The sequence below is a fragment of the Pristiophorus japonicus genome, chromosome 2 (assembly GCF_044704955.1).
Source record: "Pristiophorus japonicus isolate sPriJap1 chromosome 2, sPriJap1.hap1, whole genome shotgun sequence".
Classification (NCBI taxonomy): Eukaryota; Metazoa; Chordata; class Chondrichthyes; family Pristiophoridae; genus Pristiophorus; species Pristiophorus japonicus.
Window position 1 is genome coordinate 370637021 of NC_091978.1, and position 24306 is coordinate 370661326.

The 24306-nt window shown below is 49.1% G+C and overlaps 1 protein-coding gene across 3 annotated transcripts in view; it reads left to right on the plus strand.

Moving 5' to 3' along the window:
• Window positions 1-24306, plus strand: part of LOC139250708 (bifunctional methylenetetrahydrofolate dehydrogenase/cyclohydrolase 2, mitochondrial-like) — a 94201-nt gene that overhangs the window by 51569 nt on the left and 18326 nt on the right. For all 3 annotated transcript variants that reach the window (XM_070873096.1, XM_070873097.1, XM_070873099.1), the window contains exon 7: window positions 10567-10692. In XM_070873096.1, the coding sequence (XP_070729197.1) occupies window positions 10567-10692 (126 nt within the window). The remainder of the gene's footprint in view (window positions 1-10566; window positions 10693-24306) is intronic.

Consider the following 24306-nt stretch of genomic DNA (forward strand, 5'->3'; position numbering starts at 1 on the left):
TCCCCCGATCTGGGGGACACTCCAGACACTTGCCCAACAGCTCTACAACTCTTTTTGAGTAAACAAAACAAACATTAGATCAAGTGCCCCCCGATCTGGGGGACACTACAAACATTTCACAAGGCCCTTTTTTTTTGTTTTTTTTGGTGATTTTTGTGGGGTTTTTTTGAGCACTAAAATCATAGTTTTTTTTTCTCCAAGTGCCCCCTATAAAAGGGGAGGGGGACACTAAAACCGGCATTTAAAATAAATTAGACTTTAAAACAAATAAAATCAAATTAAAATTTGGTTGCCGGGGGTAATAATGCACTCCAGTCCCTCCGCTGCCTCAACAGCTCTACAAACCCGTGAGCACCCTCGCAGGTGCATACATTACACCTGTAGCCCCTCCTCCTCCTTCTCCATTAGCCCCTCCTCCTCCTTCTCTAACAACAACAACTTGCATTGATACGGCGCCCTTAACGTAGCAAAACGTCCCAGGGTGCTTCACAGGAGCGATTCACAAACAAAGCCTCATCAGGAGATATTAGGACTTGGACAAAGAGGGAGGTTTTAAGGAGCGTCTTAAAGGAGGAAAGAGAAGTGGAGAGGTTTGGGGAGGGAGTTCCAGAGCTTGGGGCCCAGGCAGCAGAAGGCACGGCCACCGATGGTGGAGCTTTTCCATGCATCTTCCCGGAGAGTTGAGGAGGTGTTAGATCCTCCTAAGATGTGGTTGCAATATTGAAATCTATAATGGATTCTGACATTCTACAGTTAAGGGATCATGAGGTGAAAATAATTTTTTATGAAAGGAAAGGTTGGGCTTCTACTATATCTGTCCATCTCTCTCTCTCACTTTCTCACTTTCTCTCTCACTTTCTCACTCAATCTGTCTATCCATCTTCGTCTGTCGATCTTTCTATATCATCTATCTATCTATATCTCGATACCAATCTTTGTATAACTGTCTCTCTATCTATCTATCTATCTATCTGTCTACCAATCTTTGTATAACTCTATCTATCTATCTATCTATCTACCTATCTCTCTGTCTATCTGTCTCATTCTCTCTCTCCTATCTATATCTATCTATCTATCTATCTATCTATCTATCTATCTATCTATCTATCTATCTATCTATCTATCTATCTATCTATCTCTCTCTACTATCTATATCTATCTATCTATCTCTCTATCTCTCTATCTCTCTATCTCTCTATCTCTCTATCTCTCTATATCTTTATATCTATATACGCTTAGTATTTCAATCCTGGTTTGTCATCTTTACAGCACGAACAAATTTACATGGATTTTTGACGTACATTTCAATCAGTGTGGGGTTTGTTAAACAAAGAGCAGAAATTCCTGCTGATTGAAGCAACCACCCTGTTCCTTGCAACATCTGCCGAACTTGGTCAGAGCACGTTGGAGATTGAGGAGGAAGTGGGTTCGGTCCATTTGTCACATTCCAGGGAGGGGATGGAGTCATTCCTGGTTCCTGTCAGGACCGGGATCTTGGAATTATCTTGAGTGCTGATTTCATCAGACACGGGCAGATGAAGTTCACTTGAACTAATTAATCCACATTACCATGAAGTCCTTATATCATCAGCATCGTACTTAAAGAAAGAAAGATTTACATTTATAAAGATTTAGATTTACAGCCACAAGCACGTCCCAAAGCGCTTTACAGCCAATGAAGTACTTTTTGGAGTGAAGTCACTGTTGTAATGTGGGAAACGGGGCAGCCAATCTGCGCACAGCAAGCTCCCACACACAGCAATGTGATAATGACCCGATAATTTGTTTGTGATGTTGATTGAGGGATAAATATTGGCCCCAGGACACCGGGGAGAACTCCCCTGCTCTTCTTCAAAATAGTGTCGCAGGATCTTTTACATCCACCTGAGAGAGCAGACGGGGCCTCGGTTTAATATCTCATCCAAAAGACGGCCTCTCCGACAGTGCGGCGCTCCCTCAGTACTGCCTCTCCGACAGTGCGGCGCTCCCTCAGTACTGCCTCTCCGACAGTGCGGCGCTCCCTCAGTACTGCCCCACCGACAGTGCGGCGCTCTTTCAGTACTGCCCCTCTGACAGTGCGGCACTCCCTCAGTACTGCCCCTCCGACATTGCTGCGCTCCCTCAGTACTGCCCCTCCGACAGTGCGGTGCTCCCTCAGTACTGCCCCTCCGACAGTGCGGCGCTCCCTCAGTACTGCCCCTCCGACAGTGCAGCGCTCCCTCAGTACTGCAGTGGGAGTGTCAGCCTGGATTTTTGTGCTCACGTCCCTGGAGTGGGACTTGAACCCACAACCTTCTGACTCAGAGGTGAGAGTGCTGCCCACTGAGCCACAGCTGACACCTTAAATTGCCTCAATACAAAAGCAAAATACTGCAGATGCTGAAAATCTGGAATAAAAACAGAGAATGTGCTAAAAACACTCAGCAGGTCAGGCAGCATTTGTGGAGACGGAAACAGAGTTAACGTTTCAGGCAAAAGTTAGTGATGTAACAGGTTTTTAACCTTCGCCGTCTCCAAGGCCAGATCCAAGATCACCCCAACCTGTCGTCGAGCTACAGTACGCGGACGACGCCTGCGTCTGCGCACATACAGAGGCTGAACTCCAGGACGTATTTACTGAGGTGTACGAAAGCATGGGCCTTACGCTAAACATCCGTAAGACAAAGGTCCTCCACCAGCCTGACCTCGCTGCACAGCACTGCCCCCCAGTCATCAAGATCCACGGCGCGGCCCTGGACAACGTGGACCATTTCCCATACCTCGGGAGCTTCTTATCAACAAGAGCAGGCATCGATGACGAGATCCAACACTGCCTCCAGTGCGCCAGTGCAGCCTTCGGCCGCCTGAGGAAAAGAGTGTTTGAAGACCAGGCCCTCAAATCTGCTACCAAGCTCATGGTCTCCAGGGCTGTAGTGATACCCGACCTCCTGTATGGCTCAGAGACATGGACCACGTACAATAGACTCCTCAAGTTGCTGGAGAAATACCACCAACGATGTCTCCGCAAGATCCTACACATCCCCTGGGAGGACAGACGCACCAACGTTAGCGTCCTCGACCAGGCCAACATCCCCAGCATTGAAGCACTGGCCACACTCGACCAGCTCCGCTGGGCGGGCCACATTGTCCGCATGGCAGACACGAGACTCCCAAAGCAAGCGCTCTACTCGGAACTCCTACACGGCAAACGAGCCAAAGGTGGGCAGAGGAAACATTACAAGGACACCCTCAAAGCCTCCCTGAAAAAGTGCAACATCCCCACCGACACCTGGGAGTCCCTGGCCAAAGACCGCCCTAAGTGGAGGAAGAGCATCCAGGAGGGCGCTGAGCACCTCGAGTCTCGTCGCCAAGAGCATGCAGAAACCTAGCGCAGGCAGCGGAAGGAGCGTGCGGCAAACCTGTCCCACCCTCCCCTTCCCTCAACCACTGTCTGTCCCACCTGTGACAGAGACTGTAATTCCCATATTGGACTGTTCAGTCACCTGAGAACTCACTTTAAGAGTGGAAGAAGTCTTCCTCGATTCTGAGGGACTGCCTATGATGATGATTTTACGCAAGTCCGGGGGCGGGGCGGGGGGAGGGCAGGAAGAACAAAAGGGAAGGTCTGTGATAGGGTGGGAGGCAGGAGAAAATGAATGACAAAAGGGATGATGGAGTGAGGGAAGAGGAGACGGTAATGGGATAGGTAGACACAAAAGATGGGTCTGAAGGAGGTTCTGAGCAGAATCTGTCCGAAAAATATGGGCAGAGGTTATAATCTGAAATTGTTGAACTCGATGAGTCCAGGAGGTTGTAAAGTGCCTAATAGAACATCAGAACAAAAGGATTAGGAGCAAGAGTCGGCCATTCGGCCCCTCGAGCCTGCTCCGCCATTCAATGAGATCAAGGCTGATCTTCAACCTCAGCTCCACTTTCCCGCCCGATCCCCATATCCCTCGATTCCCTTAATATCCAAAAATCTATCGATCTCAGCCTTGAATATCAACGACTGAGCCTCCACAGCCCTCTGGGGCAGAGAATTCCAAAGATTCACCACCCTCTGAGTGAAGAAATTTCTCCTCATCTCAGTCCTAAATGGCTGACCCCTTATCCTGAGACTGTGACCCCTGGTTCTAGACTCCCCAGCCCGGGGGAAACATCCTCCCTGCATCTACCCTGTCAAGCTCTGTAAGAATTTTCTATGTTTCAATGAGATCACCTCTCATTCTTCTAAACTCTAGAGAATATAGGCCTAGTCTGCTCAATCTCTCCTCATAGGACAATCCCCCCATCCCAGGAATCAGTCTGGTGAACCTTCGTTGCACTCCCTCAATGGCAAGTATATCCTTCCTTAGGTAAGGAGACCGACACTGTGCACAATACTCCAGGTGCGGTCTCACCAGGGCCCGATATAATTGCAGTAAGACGTCTTTACTCTTATACTCTAATCCTCTTGTGATATAGGCCAAAATACCATTTGCTTCCGTAACTGCCTGTTGTACCTACACGTTAACTTTCTGAACACCAATTTTTGAAGTGTTGTTACTGTTGGATTTAAGGAAATGTGGCAGCCAATTTGCGCACAGCAAGCTCCCACAGACAGTAATATGATAATGACCCAGATAATCTGTTTTAGTGATGTTGATTGGGGATAGATATTGGCTCCAAGGACACCAGGGAGAACTCCCCTGCTCTTCTTCAAAATAAAGCAATGACATTTTTTACATCCATCTGAGAGAGCAGGGGTTTAACGTCTCTTCCGATAAATGGCACCTCCGACAGTGCTGCACTCCCTCAGCACTGCCCCTCTGACAGTGTGGTGCTCCCTCAGTACTGCTCTTCCGACAGTGCGGTGCTCCCTCAGTACTGCCCCTTCGACAGTGCAGCGCTCCCTCAGTACTGCCCCTCCGACAGTGCGGCGATCCCTCAGTACTGTCCCTCCGACAGTGCGGCGCTCCCTCAGTACTGCCCCACCGACAGTGCGGCGATCCCTCAGTACTGCCCCTCCGACAGTGCGGCGCTCCCTCAGTACTGCCCCTCCGACAGTGCGGCGCTCCCTCAGTACTGCCCCGCCGACAGTGCGGCGCTCCCTCAGTACTGCCCCGCCGACAGTGCGGCACTCCCTCAGTACTGCCCCTCCGACAGTGCGGCACTCCCTCAGTACTGCCCCTTCGACAGTGCGGCGCTCCCTCAGTACTGCCCCGCCGACAGTGCGGCACTCCCTCAGTACTGCCCCTCCGACAGTGCGGCGATCCCTCAGTACTGCCCCTCCGACAGTGCAGCGCTCCCTCAGTACTACCCCTCCGACAGTGCGGCGCTCCCTCAGTACTACCCCTCCGACAGTGCGGCGCTCCCTCAGTATGTGGTATATATCAATGATTTAGATTTGAATATAGGGGTATGATTAAGAAGTTTGCAGATGACACTAAAATTGGCTGTGTGGTTGATAATGAAGAGGAAAGTCATGGGCTGCAGGAGGATATCAATCTACTGGTCAGGTGGGCAGAGCAGTGGCAAATGGAATTTAATTCAGAGAAGTGTGAGGTAATGCACTTTGGGAGAGCTAATAAGGAAAGGGTTTTCACATTAAGCGGTAGGCCACTTAATAGTGTGGATGAACAAAGGGACCTTGGAGTGCTTGTCCACAGATCCCTGAAAGTAGCAGGCCAGGTGGATAAAGTGGTTAAGAAGGCATACGGAATGCTTGCCTTTATTGGCCGAGGCATGGAGGTGTAGGGAGTGGTCTGTCTGTTAGCTTGCCTTCCTGACCAGAACGGTTACGAGTCGCTCCCACTCCCTGGTTCTCGAGCCTGGATTTATTAATCGGGGTGTGATAAAGTGCAGCAGACAACTGTTTTGTACAAAGAAGGTTTGGGTTTTATTCAAGAAAGCAAATAACACAAATACACTCCAATAAAACTGTAAAATCTTACAAAAGGTTCTAAACAATGGGGAATACTTTACCACAGGTAATACACAGCAGAAATATCTCCCACCTCCCACTTACTCTCTCGCTAAGTTAGACTCTAGGGCAACAGGGATAATGCTCACCAATCCTTCCTTTGACAGTTAGGGTTGTTTCGCAGTTTTGGGGTTCTTTGGTTATAGCCGGTTTGCCTTGCCGTACCCCGGACGTGGTGGAAGACCTCTGCTGCGTATTGAAGCCAGTTGGGGCAAGTTCTTTTCTCTTCCTGTGGTTTCTCACCCTGTGCTCTCGATCTTGTTGTTCCGAAGTACTTGGCCAGAATAGTTCTTTCTGTGATAGTCAGAATAGAGATAGTTCTCTTGGTACGACGGGCCCTTAATTATACTCTGAGAGCCTGTTTAATCTTCGCGCCAAATCTAACGTTTCTTTTCTTTAAGTTTTGCTGCCCAGCTAACTGAAACTTGATTAAGTTTTAATCTGGCGTTGATAGACTTTTCTGAGTTGATGAGCTCTCGTCCATTGTGATAGCACTGCTTTTTACTTCCGGAAGTCTGTGCCAGATAGTTCTATGCCTGTTGAAAAGGTGTTGGAATATGTATGTGACATTTGGGTCCTGTGAGTGGGGTGGATAATGTTTCTTCCGTGGTCGATTGTTTAAATGCTAATGTTTTCTAGGGGCAGGTTTCGAGGGTAAACAGTTCCCAGATAATTTGATTAGCTCCAATGTCCAAACTGGCCTTTTAGAGATTGACCCCGTCCCTTTTCTTGCAGACCCAAACATTCACCTTTTAAAAATCCCAAACTTGGTTACAAACTTGTAGATTTCTTTCATCAGCATTTTACGATCCAAACTTTCTGTTTGATCGTCCCAAATCAAATTTCATTTTCAATGAGTCCCAACACTGGTGGGTTTCCATGAATTTTGGAATCTTGCAGAGGTTATGCTTAAATTGTATAATACTTTGGTTCGGCCATAGCTGGAGTACTGCGTGCAGTTCTGGTCGCCGTATTATAGGAAGGATGTGATTGCACTAGAGAAGGTGCAGAGAAGATTTACTAGGATGATGCCTGGAATGGAGAATCTTAGTTATGAGGACAGATTGGATAGGCTGGGTTTGTTCTCATTGGAATAGAGGAGGTTGCGAGGAGACCTCATCGGGGTGTACAAAATATTGAGGGGCCTGGTCATAGTGGATAGTAAGGGCCTATTTCCATTGGTGGAGGGGTCTATTATGAAGGGGCATAGTTTTATGGTGGTTGGTGGAAGGTTTAGAGGGGATTTGAGGGGGGCTTCTTTACGCAGAGGGTTGTGGGGATCTGGAACTCACTGCCTGGAAGAGTGGTGGATGCAGAAACCCTCACCACTTTTAAGAGACGGTTGGATGGGCACTTAAAGTGCAGTAACCTGCAGGGTTACGGACCGAGAGCTGGTAATTGGGATTAGACTGGATGACCTTTTGTTGGCCGGCGCAGATATAATGGTAAGTACTGCAGGGAATAGAATACGGCCAGGGTGATCTCCTGGACTAGTGTCGATCGCCTGGATGGGTCGGAGAGGAATTTTCCCAGATTTTTTTCTCCCGAAATTGGCCTGGGTTTTTATCTGGTTTTTGCCTCTCCCAGGAGATCACATGGCTCCGGTTGGGGTGGAGTGTAGAATGTTTCAGTATAAGGGGTGTCGCAGTTGTGTGAGGCGGACTGGTTGGGCCCGGTGCTCTTTACCTTTCCGCCATTGTTCATAGGTTTATATGTAACCTTCAGGGCTGCTGACCGAGGGCCGTGCGGCTCTTTGTCGGCCGGCGCAGGACACGATGGGCTAAAATGGCCGCCTTCTGCGCTGTAAATTTCTATGTTTCTATGTACTGCCGCTCCCTCAGTACTGACCCTCCGGCAGTGTGGCGCTCCTTCAGTACTGCCCCTCCGACAGTGCGGCGCTCCCTCAGTACTGCCCTTCCGACAGTGCGGCGCTCCCTCAGTACTGGCCTCCGACAGTGCGGCGCTCCCTCAGTACTGCCCCTCCGACAGTGCGGCACTCCCTCAGTACTGCCCCTCCGACAGTGCGGCACTCCCTCAGTACTGCCCCTCCGACAGTGCGGCGTTCCCTCAGTACTGCCCCTCCGACAGTGCGGCGCTCCCTCAGTACTGCCCCTCCGACAGTGCGGCGCTCCCTCAGTACTGCCCCTCCGACAGTGCTGCACTCCCTCAGTACTGCCCCTCCGACAGTGCGGCACTCCCTCAGTACTGCCCCTCCGACAGTGCGGCACGGGGAGTGCCAGCCTAAGTTTATGTGCTGAAGACTGGGACCCACAACCTTCTGACTCAGAGGCGAGGGCGCTGCGCAGTGAGTCCCAGCTGACACCGGTAGTGGCAAGAGGCCGGAAGCTCAGGGTCACGCATGCAGAATGAACAGAGTGTGTTCAGCAAACAAATCTCCCAAACTGAGTCCGGTCTCCCCAGTGCAGAGGAGACCTTATTGTGAGCAGCGCATACCTTGCATTGTTGAAAGAAGTATAAGGGCTGTTGGAACAGGAATCCTTTCATCAAAAATCTCACATTTCACAGTAGGAATGTGTGTCACTGACTCCAAAGGAAATTATTTCAAGTTTCTATTCAAATCCAATTGTTACAATTCCTGGAAAAATCAAAGACTAATTATGCAACATAAATTCCTGGGGTTCTCGGTAGTTTCATATCCAGCACGGTTTTGAAGCTTTGGGGGGTGTGGGAGGACAGTTGGTAATAAGACTATATTTCACAATGGGCTCCTTGGCTCAGCCATTTCACTGAATCTGTAGCGCTCCTTGTCCAATCATATGGTGCAGACACAATCCTCCATCCACTTCAAGTTAGCCAAGGTTCATATTCTAGTTTGTCTTCAGCATGATGTTTATGGAAGGAGATAGGAAATCACCCACGCTTTTGTTACCTCCAGACTCGATTATTCCTGGCTGGCCTCTCAGCTTCTATCCTCGGCAAATTGCAGTTCATCCAAATCTCTGCTGCCCCGTGTCCTAACTCGCACCGTGTCCCGCTCACCCATCACTCCCTGTGCTCACTGCCCCGTGTCCTAACTAGCACCGAGTCCCGCTCACCCATCACCCCCTGTGCTCACTGCCCCGTGTCCTAACTCGCACCGAGTCCTGCTCACCCATCACACCCTGTGCTCGCTGACCTACATTGGCTCCCGGTCCGGCAACACCTCATAGAAACATAGAAACATAGAAATTAGGTGCAGGAGTAGGCCATTTGGCCCTTCGAGTCTGCACCGCCATTCAATAAGATCATGGCTGATCATTCTCTCAGTACCTCTTTCCTGCTTTCTCTCCATACCCCTTGATCCCCTTAGCCATAAGGGCCATATCTAACTCCCTCTTGAATATATCCAATGAACTGGCCTCAACAACTCTCTGTGGTAGGGAATTCCACAGGTTTACAACTCTCTGAGTGAAGAAGTTTCTCCTCATCTCGGTCCTAAGTGGCCTACCCCTTATGCTAAGATTGTGTCCCCTGGTTCTGGACTTCCCCAACATCGGGAACATTCTTCCCGCATCTAACCTGTGCAGTGTATAAAGGCACAGTTGATCCAGTCTCTCCTCATATGTCAGTCCTGCCATCCCGGGAATCAGTCTGGTGAACCTTTGCTGCACTCCCTCAATAGCAAGAACGTCCTTCCTCAGATTAGGAGACCAAAACTGAACACAATATTCCAGGTGAGGCCTCACTAAAGCCCTGTACAACTGCAGTAAGACCTCCCTGCTCCTGTACTCAAAACCCCTAGCTATGAAGGCCAACATACCATTTGCCTTCTTCACCGCCTGCTGTACCTGCATGCCTACCTTCAATGACTGATGAACCATGACACCCAGGTCTCATTGCACCTCCCCTTTTCCTAATCTGTCGCCATTCAGATAATATTCTGCCTTTGTGTTTTTGCCGCCAAAATGGATAACCTCACATTTATCCACATTATACTGCATCTGCCATGCATTTGCCCACTCACCTAACCTGTCCAAGTCACCCTGCAGCCTCTCAGCGTCCTCGATTTTAAAGTTATCTTCTTCGTGTTCACATCCCTCCATGGCCCTCGCCCCTCCCTATCTCTGTAACCTCCTCGAGCTCTACAACCCCCGAGATCTCTGCGCTCCTTCAATTCTGGCCTCTTGAGCATCCCCTGATTTCCATCGCTCCACCATCGGTGGCCGTGCCTTCAGCTGCCTGGGCCCCAAGCTCTGGAACTCCCTCCCTAAACTTTGCCGTCTCCCTCTCTCTCCTTTAAGACGCTCCTTAAAACTTCCCTCTCGTCATCTGCCCTAATTTCTCCTTATGTGGCTTGGTTTCACATTTTGTCTGAATAGACCATGCAAAGCACCTTGGGACGTTTTATTATGTTAAAGGTGCTATATAAATGCAAGTTGTTCTTGGTGTAAGGCAATATTTAAGCGAACATTTGATAACATCAAACTGTGTCTGGTTGTCCCACAGTTACTCTCTGTCTCTGTTTGTTGTGTATTTTGATAAATGATCCGATACATCTCAATTTATATTTTCTAATTAAAAGCCAGTCAGGAAAGTTGTGTGAGGAGACACAGTAAGTGCCTTGCTGTAAGATTGTAGGACGGAGAACCTGCTGTGACAATTGGGTTGGTGCTTTCCTCCTCCAGGGATTCCGAAACTGATCACCGCAGACATGATCAAAGACGGAACAGCTGTAATTGACGTCGGTATTAACCGCGTTCGGGACCCTGTAACCGGGAAAACCAAGTTGGTCGGTGATACGGATTTTGAAGGTAACTCGAGGTGTAAAATGGTGGATCTGATCAAACGAGCGGTTATCGGTCAGTATCGAGATGTATCTTGTGAAAAATATCAGCCCAGAAATCCCGGCCAACCTGGGTCTGTATGGGGCGCGTACGGGGTGTGTACGGGGTCCGTACGGAGTGTGTACAAGGTCCGTACAGAGTGTGTACAGAGTGTGTACGGGATCCGTATGGAGTGTGTACGGGGTCCGTATGGAGTGTGTACGGAGTGTGTACGGACCCGGGAAGATGGGACAGATCCTCCGCATCTCGGGAGCCAGGACATTAGCACAGGCAAGATTGCGGGATTTCAGCAAATGTCCTGAAAACTCTTGCGCCTGATAAAAGCCGGTCCATAGCCTACTGTTACAGGCACAAGAGTTTTAAAACATACTGAAAACATAAAAAATAATATTAAAAAACACATTTTATTTTTATAAACCACGTCCATTACGTTACATTTATTTTAAACCATAATTAAAAATCCTTTGTAAAAACTTTTTTTCTCTAAGATATTTATTAACTTTAATTTCAATTAATTTTAATTATGTGAGGTGTGTATTTTATTTTTTATTAGGTGTTATTGTGTTTGTTTTGTCCCATTAATAGCGATGAGAATTGGTAGATACGGAGTCCCTGTTGCTATTAATGGAGAATACTGTACCTGATTGGCTGAGCAGTCACACGTGACTGCACCGTCTCCGTGGGAACCTGGAGGACGGGAGTGCGCTCCGCAGCGCGGGAAGAGAAGGCCTCCCCGCCGGAATCCCACGCTCCTCCCGGACCACCAGCTACTTTCGGAAAAATTCTCCAATCAGAGGCAATTGCCCGCGGGAAGCCTCCGACCCGAATTTCAGGGCCATCTTTTGCTGCTGGCTCTGTGTTGCTCACACCTGTGTTGAGACCGCACCTGGAGTATTGTGCACAGTGTCGGTCTCCTTACCCAAGGAAGGATATACTTGCCATTGAGGGAGTGCAACCAAGGTTCACCAGACTGATTCCTGGGATGGGGGGATTGTCCTATGAGGAGAGATTGAGCAGATTAGGCCGATGTTCTCTAGAGTTTAGAAGAATGAGAGGTGATCTAATTGAAACATACACAATTCTTACAGGGCTTGACAGGGTAGATGCAGGGAGGGTGTTTCCCCCGGGCTGGGGAGTCTAGAACCAGGGGTCACAGTCTCAGGATAAGGGGTCAGCCATTTAGGACTGAGATGAGGAGGAATTTCTTCACTCAGAGGGTGGTGAATCTTTGGAATTCTCTGCCCCAGAGGGCTGTGGAGGCTCAGTCATTGAGTATATTCAAGGCTGAGATCGATAGATTTTTGGATATTAAGGGAATCGAGGGATATGGGGATCGGGCGGGAAAGTGGAGTTGAGGTCGAAGATCAGCCATGATCTCATTGAATGGCGGAGCAGGCTCGAGGGGCCGAATGGCCGACTCCTGCTCCTAACTCTTATTTTCTAATGTTCCTCAGGATGCCCTAAAGTGCTTCACAGCCAATTAGTTTGTTTGTGAAGTGTTTTTGTGTAAGCCGACGCAGAAATATCCTGCAAACAGGAAACGAAGGCTGAGAGAATGGTCTCTTGCTGTGCTGTAATAACCTGCTCTTGGTGCCGTTGGTTATGGACACAAGGAGAGCTCCCCAGCCCGTGAATAAGTGCTGCCGTTGAGATTTCTTCCATCTGCCTGAACAGGTAGGCAGGGCCTCCGTGTAACATCGTATCCTTGGGTACTGCACTGAAGTGTCAGCCTAGATTCTGCGTTCAAGTTCTGGAGCGGCACTTACAATTTTCCCACTCTTATAGAAATACAGAATCGTACTGCACCGGAGGCGGCCATTGGGCCCATCGAGCCTGTGACAGAGCGATCCAATCAGTCCCACTCCCCCCTGCTCTTTCCCCACAGCCCTGTAAATTAGTCCTCTGTGAGTACATGTCCAATTGCCTTTTTGGAAGTTCCTGTAGAGTCTGTTTCGGGCCGTGCGTTCCAGATCACAACAAGCCCTGTGTGTGTAGAAATCTCTCCTCATTTCCCCTTCGTCCTTTTGCCAATTGTTTGAAACTGTGCCGGAAGAAATTGTTTCTCTCTAATTGCTCTACCAAAACCCCGGTTAATTTTGAACACCTCGCTTAAATCTGCCCTTAACCTTCTTTGCTCCAAGGAAAGATCGGATAGGCTGGGCTTGTTTTCTTTGGAACAGAGGAGGCTGAGGGGAGACCTGATTGAGGTGTATAAAATTATGAGGAGCCTGGATAGAGTGGATAGGAAGGACCTATTTCCCTTGGCAGAGGGGTCAACAACCAGGGGGCATAGATTTAAAGTAATTGGGGGGAGGTTTAGAGGGGATTTGAGGGGAAATGTCTTCACCCAGAGGGTGGTGGGGGTCTGGAACTCACTGCCTGAAAGGGTGGTAGAGGCAGAAACCCTCACCACATTTAAAAAGTACCTGGATGTGCACCTGAAGTGCCGTAACCTACAGGGCTACGGACCCAGAGCTGGAAAGTGGGATTAGGCTGGGTAGCTCTTTGTCGGCCGGCACGGACACGATGGGCCGAATGGCCTCCTTCCGTGCTGTAAATTTCTCTGATTCTAAGGAGAACAATTCCAACTTCTCTAATTTCTCCACTGAAGTCCCTCATCCCTGGTGACAGTTTCGAACACTTTTGTGAGGTTGAAGAAGGCCATGTACAAGGGTTGGTGTTGTTCCCTGCATTTCTCTTGTATCTTCCACGTGGCGAAGATCATGTCCATTGCGCCCCTTAGTGGGCGGAATCCGCATTGCGACTCTGGGAGGAGCTCTTCAGCCACAGGGAGAAGGCGATTGAGGAGGATTCTTGCGATGACTTTCCCTGAGGCCGACAGCAGGGCGATTCCTCTGTAGTTACCGCAGTCGGACTTGTCACCTTTCTTCTTGATGGTCACGGTTACAGCGTCTCTGAGATCTCCCAGCATGATCTCCTCCTTCCAGATCAGAGAGATGAGGTCATGGATCTGCGCCAGTAGTGCTTCTCCGCCATGTTTTAGTGTTTCGGCGGGGATTCCATCTGCTCCTGTGCCCTTGTTGTTCTTCAGTTGTCGGCTGGCCTTTTCAACCTCGTGCCGGGTTGGGGTTGTGCTGAGATGTTGGTGGGTGGCATGCTGCGGGATGGAGTCGAGGACACTCACATGGAAGACAAAGTCTTGGTTAAGGAGATCTTCGAAGTGCTCCTTCCAGTGAGCACTGACTGCCTCTCTGTCCTTGATGAGCACCTCTCCATTCTTGGCCAGCAGTGGGATAGGACCTGGTGTGCTTGGGCTGTGGGTCGTCTTGATTGGGCTGAAGAATCCTCGCACGTTGTGGTTGTCGGTGAGCTGCTGGATTTCTTGAGCTTTCTCCACCCACCATCTGTTCTTTAGGTCGCGGGTTTTCTGTTGGACCTCGGCCTTCTGACACCTGTAGAGCTGCTTTCTTGCCCTCGCGTTGTGTTGCTGCTCCCAGTCCAAGAATGCCTTGTGCTTGCAGCTTATTAGCTCCTGGATCTCTTTGTCGTGCTCATCGAACCAGTCTTGGTGTTTCCTGGTCGAGTGACCAAGTGTCTTTTCACAGGTGCTGATTATGGAAGCCTTGAGGGCAGACCAGGCTCTGTGGACTCTCTGCGTCTCTGGGTCACTGGGTCACTGGGAGTCGTCAGGTTGGTAGCAAGGCGCTGGCTGAATAGGGCTTTCTTAGAGGGACCTTTGAGTGCACCGGCATTGATTTTCCTGTGGCATTGTTTCTGTTGCCGTTGCTGTTTTGGGTCAATGTTGATGGTGATGATGGAGCGGATTAGGCAATGGTCCATCCAGCAGTCGTCAGCTCCTGTCATGGCGCAGGTGATGCAAACGTCTTTGCGGTCCCTCGCTCACTCAGATGCCAGTACTTGGAGTGAGGGTGTGGCCATGAAGCTTTATATTTGTCCTTCTGATGGAACAGGGTATTGGTTATGACGAGACCGTGTTCTAAGCATTTTGTCAGGAGGAGGGTACCATTGGAGTTGGCTTTCCCTACCCCCTCTCTGCCGATCACACCATCCCAGAGGGCAGTGTCCTTTCTGGCTCTGGGGTTGCAGCCGGCGAGGAGGATCAGCTTGTCGCTCGTTGGGAGTCGGGACAGGGATTGTTCGAGGCTGGAGTAGAATTCCCCTTTGGTCTCGTCTGTAGCTTCCAGTGTTGGGGCGTACGCACTGATGACCGTAGTGTTCTGGTTCCGGGCTAGGGTGAGCCAAAGAGCCATGAGGCGTTCGTTTATCCCGCAGGGGGAGTCTCTGAGACGGCCCACCAGCTCGCTTTTTACGACGAAGCCCATCCTATGGAGGCGACGTTCTTCCTCTGGTTTGCCTTTCCAGCAGAAGCTGTAACCACCACCTTGTTCTTTGAGCTGGGCTCCCCCTACCCACCGGGTCCCACTTACAGCGGCGATGTCCATGTCGAAGCGTCTGAGTTCCCGGGAATCCCTGGAATCATTCTGGTAAATCTCCTCCGCCCTCTCTCCAAGGCCTTGACATCTTTTCTAAGGCGTGGTGCCCAGAATTGGACGCAATTACTCCCGCTGGAGCCGAACCGGTGATTTATTAAGCAGGAGTTCTGCCGACTGAGCGAAACCAGCTCTTCATCCTGTGCTGACAATTCAGCCTCTTCCTTCGACACACCGTGTACAATCTACACTATCTTGCACCCTCTTCAATCTGTTCCATCTCAGGAGGAGATATTCTGCATGAATGCTGCCTGATATCTAACGGTTAATGGGGAAAATTCCAGAATATTTATCCGCTTACCTCTTGTCGGTGGGCAGCACTCTCGCCTCTGTCAGAAGGTTGAGGGTTCAAGTCCCTCTCCAAGGACTTGAACACAAATAAAATCTTGGCTGACACTCCCAGTGCAGTGCTGAGGGAGCTCCGGGAGTTTCCCCACTGCCCCGGCACATTTCTCCTTTCCAACTATTTATCCAATTCCCGTTTGAAAGTCACTATTGAATCTGCTCCCACCGCCCTTTCAGGCAGCGCGTTCCCGATCACAACAACTCGCTGCGTAAACACATTCTCCTCATCTCCCCCTCTGGCTCTTTTGCCAATCGCCTTAAATCCGTGTCCCTCTGGTTACCGACAAGTTGAGGAAGTTTGGTAATAATGCTTGCTGAATGTTGTCTTCTTGTTATACTCCAGAATACACTTAAAGTGGCACCATCTAAAGTATCGGACTCAACATCGAGTTCAACAATTTCAGATCAGAAACTCTGCCTCTATTTTTTCACAAGGCAGCTGTTGATTCTGCCATTCCCATTTAAACCTGTATTAGACCCGCCTTTGTTTCTTCACATATCCGCAGTATAACTAAGACCCACCTATTTCTACCTCCGTAACATCACCCGACTCCAGCCCTGCCTCAACTCATCCGCTGCTGAAACCCTCATCCATGCCGTTGTTACCTCTAGACTTGACTATTCCAATGCACTCCTGGCCGGCCTCCCACATTCTACCCTAAGTAAACTAGAGGTTACCCAAAACTCGGCTGTCCATGTCCTAACTCGCACCAAGTTCCACTCACCCATCACCCCCTGTGCTCACTGCCCCGTGTCCTAACTCGCACCGAGTCCCGCTCACCCATCACCCCCTGTGCTCACTGCCCCGTGTCCTAACTCGCACCGAGTCCCGCTCACCCATCACCCCCTGTGCTCACTGCCCCGTGTCCTAACTCGCACCGAGTCCCGCTCACCCATCACCCCCTGTGCTCACTGCCCCGTGTCCTAACTCGCACCAAGTCCCGCTCACCCATCACCCCTTGTGCTCACTGCCCCGTGTCCTAACTCGCACCCAGTCCCACTCACCCATCAACCCCTGTGCTCGCTGACCTACATTGCCTCCTCAATTTCAAAATTCTCATCCTTGTTTTCAAATCCCTCCATGGCCCTCGCCCCTCCCTATCTCTGTAATCTCCTCCAGCCCCACAACCCCCCGAGATGTCTGTGCTCCTCTAATTCTGCCCTCCTGACCATCCCTGATTATAATCGCTCCACCATCGGTAGCCGTGCCTTCTGCTGCCTGGGCCCCAAGCTCTGGAACTCCCTCCCTAAACCTTGCTACCTCTTTTTCCTCCTTTAAGACGCTCCTTAAAACCTCCCTCTTTGACCAACCTGCCCTAATATCTCCTTATGCGGCTCAATGTCAAATCTATTTGTTTTGTTCTAAAACACTGCTGTGAAGCGCCTTGGGACGTTTTACTACGTTGAAGGCGCTAGATAAATACAAGTTGTTGTTGTTCTTTACCTGTCCCATTACCGTCTCCTCTTGCCTCCCTCCATCATCCATTTTGTCATTCAATCTCTCCTGCCTCCCACCCTATTGTTCCCTTTTGTTCTCTCCACCGGCCCTCCTTTTTTTTTAAAAACCTGTTACATCTCAAACTTTTTCCAGTTCTGACCAAATAGAGGTCTTCAAAATGATGAAAGGTTTGATAGACTGGATACAGAGAAAATGTTTCCACTTGTGGGGAAGAGCATAAACTAGAGGCCGTCAATATATGATATTCACCCCAGAAACCCAATGGGGAATTTAGGAGAAACCTCTTTACCCAGAGAGCGGTGAGAATGTGGAACTCGCTGTCACAGGGAGGGGTTGAGGCGAATAGTATCGATGTATTTAAGGGGAGGCTGGATAAACACATGAGGGAGAAAGGAATAGAAGGATATGGTGGTAGTGATGGCCTGGGCCAATCGGAGGAGCAGAATAATTAAATGATGCAGTACAGGAGCCGCCATTGGGTCCCGCAAACCTGTGTCGGTGATTTTCTCCACAAGCCACCTGGTCTGATCCTGCTCTTCCATCCATTGAATCACATGGCACAGGAGGAGGCCATTCGGCCCATCGTGCCTGTGTCGGCTCTGTGACCGAGCGATTCAATGAGTCCCACTCCCCCCACTCTTTCCCAGTAGCGTGAATTCGGGGCCCAGGGGCAGCACGGGCCCAGCCCACACTGCAATATGTGTGCGCACTAGGGCCATGCAGCAGAGCAGGTCTCCAGTCATCTTGGTCAATCCTTGCCACTGGACCAAGACCTCGCTCTGTCAAGCCCGTGTGGTGGCTGGTGTGCAACGGTCACCGCACAGTAGTAGTGAGGTTGGGACAGCATCAAACAAGAAATTAGAGATGCGTGCAATAAAGGTACAGCAGTTATCATAGGTGACTTTAATCTACATATAGATTGGGCTAATCAAACTGGTAGCAATGTGGTGGAGGAGGATTTCCTTAAGTGTATTAGGGATGGTTTTCTGGACCAATATGTTGAGGAACCAACTAGAGGGCTGGCCAACCTAGACTGGGTGTTGTGTAATGAGAAGGGACTAATTAGCAATCTTGTTGTGCGGGGCCCCTTGGGGAAGAGTGACCATAATACGGTAGAATTTCTTATTAAGATAGAGAGTGACACAGATAATTCAGAGACTAGGGTCCTGAACTTAAGGAAAGGTAACTTCGATGGTATGAGACGTGAATTGGCTAGAATAGACTGACAAATGATACTTAGAGGGTTGACGGTGGATAGGCAATGGCAAACCTTTAAAGATCACATGGATGAACTTCAACAATTGTACGTCCCTGTCTGGAGTAAAAATTAAATGGGGAAGGTGGCTCAACCATGGCTAACAAGGGAAATTAAGGATAGTGTTAAATCCAAGGATGAGGCATATAAATTGGCCAGAAAAAGCAGCAAACCTGAAGACTGGGAGAAATTTAGAATTCAGCAGAGGACAAAGGGTTTAATTAGGAGGGGGAAAATAGAGTATGAGAGGAAGCTTGGTGGGAACATAAAAACTGACTGCAAAAGCTTCTATAGATATGTGAAGAGAAAAAGATTAGTGAAGACAAACGTAGGTCCCTTGCAGTCAGATTCAGGTGAATTTATAATGGTGGACCAGTTGAACAAATACTTTGGTTCTGTCTTCACGAAGGAAGATACAAATAACCTTCCGGAAATACTAGGGGACCGAGGGTCTAGTGAGAAGAAGGAACTGAAGGAAATCCTTATTCGGCGGGAAATTGTGTTCAGGAAATTGATGGGATTGACGGCCGATAAATCCCCGGGGCCTGATAGTCTGCATCGCAGAGTACTTAAGGAAGTGGCCCTAGAAATAGTGGATGCATTAGTGATCATTTTCCAACAGTCTATCGACTCTGGATCAGTTCCTGTGGACTGGACACCACTTTTTAAAAAAGGAGGGAGAGAGAAAACGGATAATTATATACCGGTTAGCCTGACATCAGTAGTGGGGAAAATGTTGGAATCAATTATTAAAGATGAAATAGCAGCACATTTGGAAAGCAGTGACAGGATCGGTCCAAGTCAGCATAGATTTATGAAAGGGAAATCATGCTTGACAAATCTTCTACAATTTTGTGAGGATGTAACTAGTAGAGTGGACAAGGGAGAATCAGTGGATATGGTGTATTTGGACTTTCAAAAGGCTTTTGACGAGGTCCCACACAAGAGATTGGTGTGCAAAATTAAAGCACATGGTATTGGGGGTAATGTACTGACATGGATAGAGAACTGGTTGGCAGACAGGAAGCAGAGAGTCGGGATAAATGGGTCCTTTTCAGAAAGGCAGGCAGTGACTAGTGGGGTGCCGCAGGGCTCAGTGCTGGGACCCCAGCTCTTTACAATATACATTAACAATTTAGATGAAGGAATTGAGTGTAATATCTCCAAGTTTGCAGATGACACTAAGCTGGATGGCGGTGTGAGCTGTGAGGAGGATGCTAAGAGGCTGCAGGGTGACTTGGACAGGTTAGGTGAGTGGGCAAATGCATGGCAGATGCAGTATAATGTGGATAAATGTGAGGTTATCCACTTTGGTGGCAAAAACACGAAGGCAGAATATTATCTGAATGGTGGCAGATTAGGAAAAGGGGAGGTGCAACGAGACCCGGGTGTCATGGTTCATCATTCATTGAAAGTTGGCATGCAGGTACAGCAGACGGTGAAGAAGGCAAATGGTGTGTTGGCCTTCATAGCTAGTGGATTTGAGTATAGGAGCAGGGCGGTCTTACTGCAGTTGTACAGGGCCTTGGTGAGGCCCCACCTGGAATATTGTGTTCAATTTTGGTCTCCTAATCTGAGGAAGGACGTTCTTACTATTGAGGGAGTGCAACGAAGGTTCACTAGACTGATTCCCGGGATGGCAGGACTGACATATGAGGAGAGACTGGATTGATTGGGCCTGGAATTTAGAAGGATGAGAGGAAATATCATAGAAATATATAAAATTCTGACGGGACTGGACAGGTTAGATGTGGGAAGAATGTTCCCGATGTTGGGGAAGTCCCGAACCAAGGGACACAGTCTTAGGATAAGGGGTAAGCCATTTAGGACTGAGATGAAGGGAAACTTCTTCACTCAGAGAGTTGTTAGCCTGTGGAATTCTCTGCCACAGAGATGCCAGTTCATTGGATATATTCAAGAGGGAGTTAGATATCGCCCTTACGGCTAAAGGGATGAAGGGGTATGGAGAGAAAGCAGGAAAGGGGTACTGAGGTGAATGATCAGCTATGATCTTATTGAGTGCAGGCTCGAAGGGCTGAATGGCCTACTGCACCTATTTTCAATGTTTCTATGTTTCACACATTAAAAAAAATCCACGCACAGGCATCTTCCACCCTTCAGGATTTAGTTCGGGATGTGGAATATTAGGAATGGTGGTTGAAATGAATAGTATCGATGCATTTAAGGGGAGGCTGAATAAACATATGAGGGAGAAGGGAATAGAGGGATATGCTGATAGATTTAGATGAGGAAAGACGGGAGGAGGCTCGAGTGGAGCATAAACACCGGCATGGCCTGGTTGGGCCCAATGGCCTGTTTCTGGGCCGTATATCCGGCGTAATCCTACGACCTGAAACATTAACTCTGTTTCTCACTCCGCACATGCTGCCTGACATGCTGAGTATTTCCAGTATTTTCTGTTTTTATTTCACATTTCCAGATCCGTGGTATTTTGCTTTTGACCGGATAAAGTACACTATTGACAAAAAGTCGTTTGTCGGCAGTGGGAGGGAGGGGGTCTGGGGGAGATTGCGATTCCCGCAAGGGGCTATAGATGAGGCGCGTTGCATTGAATTTTTCTGTGTAAATAAATTGTTCACCGTCTGCAGTCACCAGAACGAGGGTTTCGTGGAAGATTACAGGAATTTCTTACCTGAAATGGATGAAGCGAACCTTTAAACAAACCTGCACTAACAGGAGCAAGTGATATCGGGCAGATTATGAAAACATAAATGGAAATTGTTTAATTCAAGTCTAGGCATAATTATTACATAACTATGGCCTTGCATCTGCTCTCCTGTGAGGCAATAAATCATTTCTTACTTTGACTGAGTTTCAAGCTCATAAATCCGAGTGGGTGAATACATGTTTCAGGGGAGGGCCTGGGGGGGGGCCTGTTTTCACCTCCCCCCGCACCAATATGGCCCAGTCCCGCCTCGTGATGTGCCCGCGCTCCCTACCCGCCATGTCGGACGGTTCGAAAACCCTCCAGCGTCCGAAGACAGGCGCAACGCCATTGCTGTACGTTTCATCGGAGGACAGGAGTTACCGATATTCAACAAGAACATAAGAAATAGGAGCAGGAGTAGGCCATTCGGCCCCTCGAGCCTGCTCTGCCATTGAATACGATCATGGCTGATCTGATCATGGACTCAGCTCCACTTCCCCGCCCGCTCCCCATAACCCCTTACTCCCTTATCGCTCAAAAATCTGTCTATCTCCGCCTTAAATATATTCAATGACCCAGCCTCCACAGCTCTCTGGGGCAGAGAATTCCACAGATTTACAATCTTCTGAGAGAAGAAATTCCTCCTCATCTCAGTTTCAAATGGGCGGCCCCTTATTCTGAGACTATGTCCCCTAGTTTGAATTTCCCCTAGTTACATAATTAATATGCCTGGACTTGCATTAAACAATTTCCATTTTTGTTTTCATAATCTGCCCTAAATTACTTGCTCCTGTTGGTGCAGGTTTGTTTAAAGGTTTGCTAAATCATTTCATGTAAGAAATTCCTGTAATCTTCCATTAAACCTCTCTGCATCCACCTTGTCAAATTCCTCATTATCTTATATGTTTCGATAAGATCACCTTTCATTCTTCTGAACTCTAATGTGTATAGGCCCAACCTGCTCAACCTTTCTTCATAAGACAACCTCTTTATCTCTGGAATCAACCGAGTGAACCTTCTCTGAACTGCCTCCAATGTATATCCTTCCTTAAATACTGAGACCAAAACTGTATGCAGTACTCCAGGTGTGACCTCACCAATACCCTGTACAGTTGTAGCAGGACTTCTCTGCTTTTATACTCCATCCCCCTTGCAATAAAGGCCAACATTCCATTTGCCTTCCTGATCACTTGCTGTACCTGCATACTAACTGTTTGTGTTTCATGTACCAGGACCCCCAGGTCCCACTGTACTGCAGGGAGGGAAGGTCTGTGATAGGGTGGGGGGCAGGAGAGATTAGAGAGACAAAAGGGATGGTGGTGCTCGGCATAACAGGATGGTAATGGGACAGGTAAAGAAACAAAAGGTGGGTCTAGAGGAGGTGTAAATGGTTACAGTAGAATATCAGGGGGAGAGGGAAAATCTGGCAATGAGGAGATGGATCCGGTATCCCGGGAATGTGGAGGGAAAAGGTGGGGAGACCCCAGAGGTGCGGACCACCCCAGCGTGTACCGATAGGGGATCCCCACCCATACCCCACCCTCCCCCCACCATACCCCACCCATACTCCCCTCTCCGCCCAACCATATCTCACCCCCTACTGCCCATACCCTGCCCATACACCCCCTCGCCCCCACCCCCCCACCTAAACCCCATACGCCCCACTCCCGCCCCCCCACCCATACTCTCCCAGCCCCCACCCTCCTCCCACCCATACACCCCCTCGCCCCCACCCCCCCACCTAAACCCCATACCCCACACCCCCGCCCGCCACCCATACTCTCCCCAGCCCCACACCCTCCCCCCACCCAAACCCCATACCGCCCCTATGCCTTCATCCCCATAGCCCCCCCCCCACATACCGGGGTGATGGGCGAGTGGGACTTGATGCGAGTTAGGACACAGGGCAGCGAGCACAGGGGGTAATGGGTGAGCGGGACTCGGTGCAAGTTAGGACACGGGGCAGCCGAATTTTGGAACATAAGAAGTAGGAGCAGGAGTAGGCCATACGGCCCCTCGAGCCTGCTCCACCATAGAATACGATCATGGCTGATCCGATCATGGACTCAGCTCCACTTCCCTGCCCGCTCCCCTTAAACCCCTTATCCCCTTATCGTTTAAGAAACTGTCTATTTCTGTCTTAACTTTATTCAATGTCCCGGCTTCCACAGCTCTCTGAGGCCTAAATGGCCAGAACTAACGCAGTTGACAGGTTACGCCACCCGTTGGCTGAAAAAAAAACTTACCTTAAAAAAACCGTAACTGAGTTAGCTGATTGGGGAAACTGTGTTTTTTAAACTTAGGCCAAAAAAAGCAACCTGCTCCAAAAAAAACGCCACAAATCACCGGCGGAAATTAGCCCAACAACCCAGGAGCTACCCATCAAACATGTGAGACAGGACGCACTCCCGGAAATTATTTGGCAAATTCTGTGCCCGCCCCTCCCTCCCAAATAGAATTTTTCAACTTTCGCTATTTTTGCACCTCAGTTATGTATTTTGTTCCTGTGAAAGAAAACTTTCTATTCCCAGGACAGTTTAAAAGAACTTAATCTGGCTCTCCATCAGTGGAGAGAAGGCCCAAAGCCACTGTGACTCGTCCCTGAGATTTGGGTTAAGACATTCTTAAACTCTGCTTCGGAGAAGCACCCTGACTCCTTCACAACAATACGCCTGTTTCTGGGAGCTAAAGGAATAATAAGAAAGAAAATAATATAGCGCCTTTCACATCCATCGGACATCTCAAAGCACTTCACAGCCAATGAAGTGCTTTTCAAGTGTAGTCACTGTTGTAATGTGGGAAACGCGGCAGCCAATTTGCGCACAGCAAGCTCCCACACACAGCGATGAGGTAATGACCGGATAATCTGTTTTATTTTAGTGATGCTTGTTGAGGGATTTTTATTGGCCCCAGGACACCGGGGCAGAGCTAATTTGAAGAAGGGCAGTGACGTTCTCCACAGTGTTCTGGCGGATTTGCGCACAGCAAGCTCCCACACACAGCAATGTGATAATGACCAGATAATCTGCTATTTCATTTTCTTGATTGAGGGATCAATATTGGCCACAGGACACTGGGGAGAACTCGTCTTCGAAATAGTGCCATGGGATCTTTTACGTCCACCGGTTTAACATCTCATCCGAAAGTCGGCACCTCCGACAGTGCAGCACTCCCTCAGTCATCATCACAGGCAGTCCCTCGGAATCGAGGAAGACTTGCTTCCACTCCTGAAGTGAGTTCTTTGCTGGCTGAACAGTCCAATATGAGAGCCACAGATTCTGTCACAGGTGGGACAGACAGTGGTTGAGGGAAAGGGAGGGTGGGACTAGTTTGCCGCACGCTCCTTCCGCTGCCTGCGCTTGGTTTCTGCATGCTCTCAGCG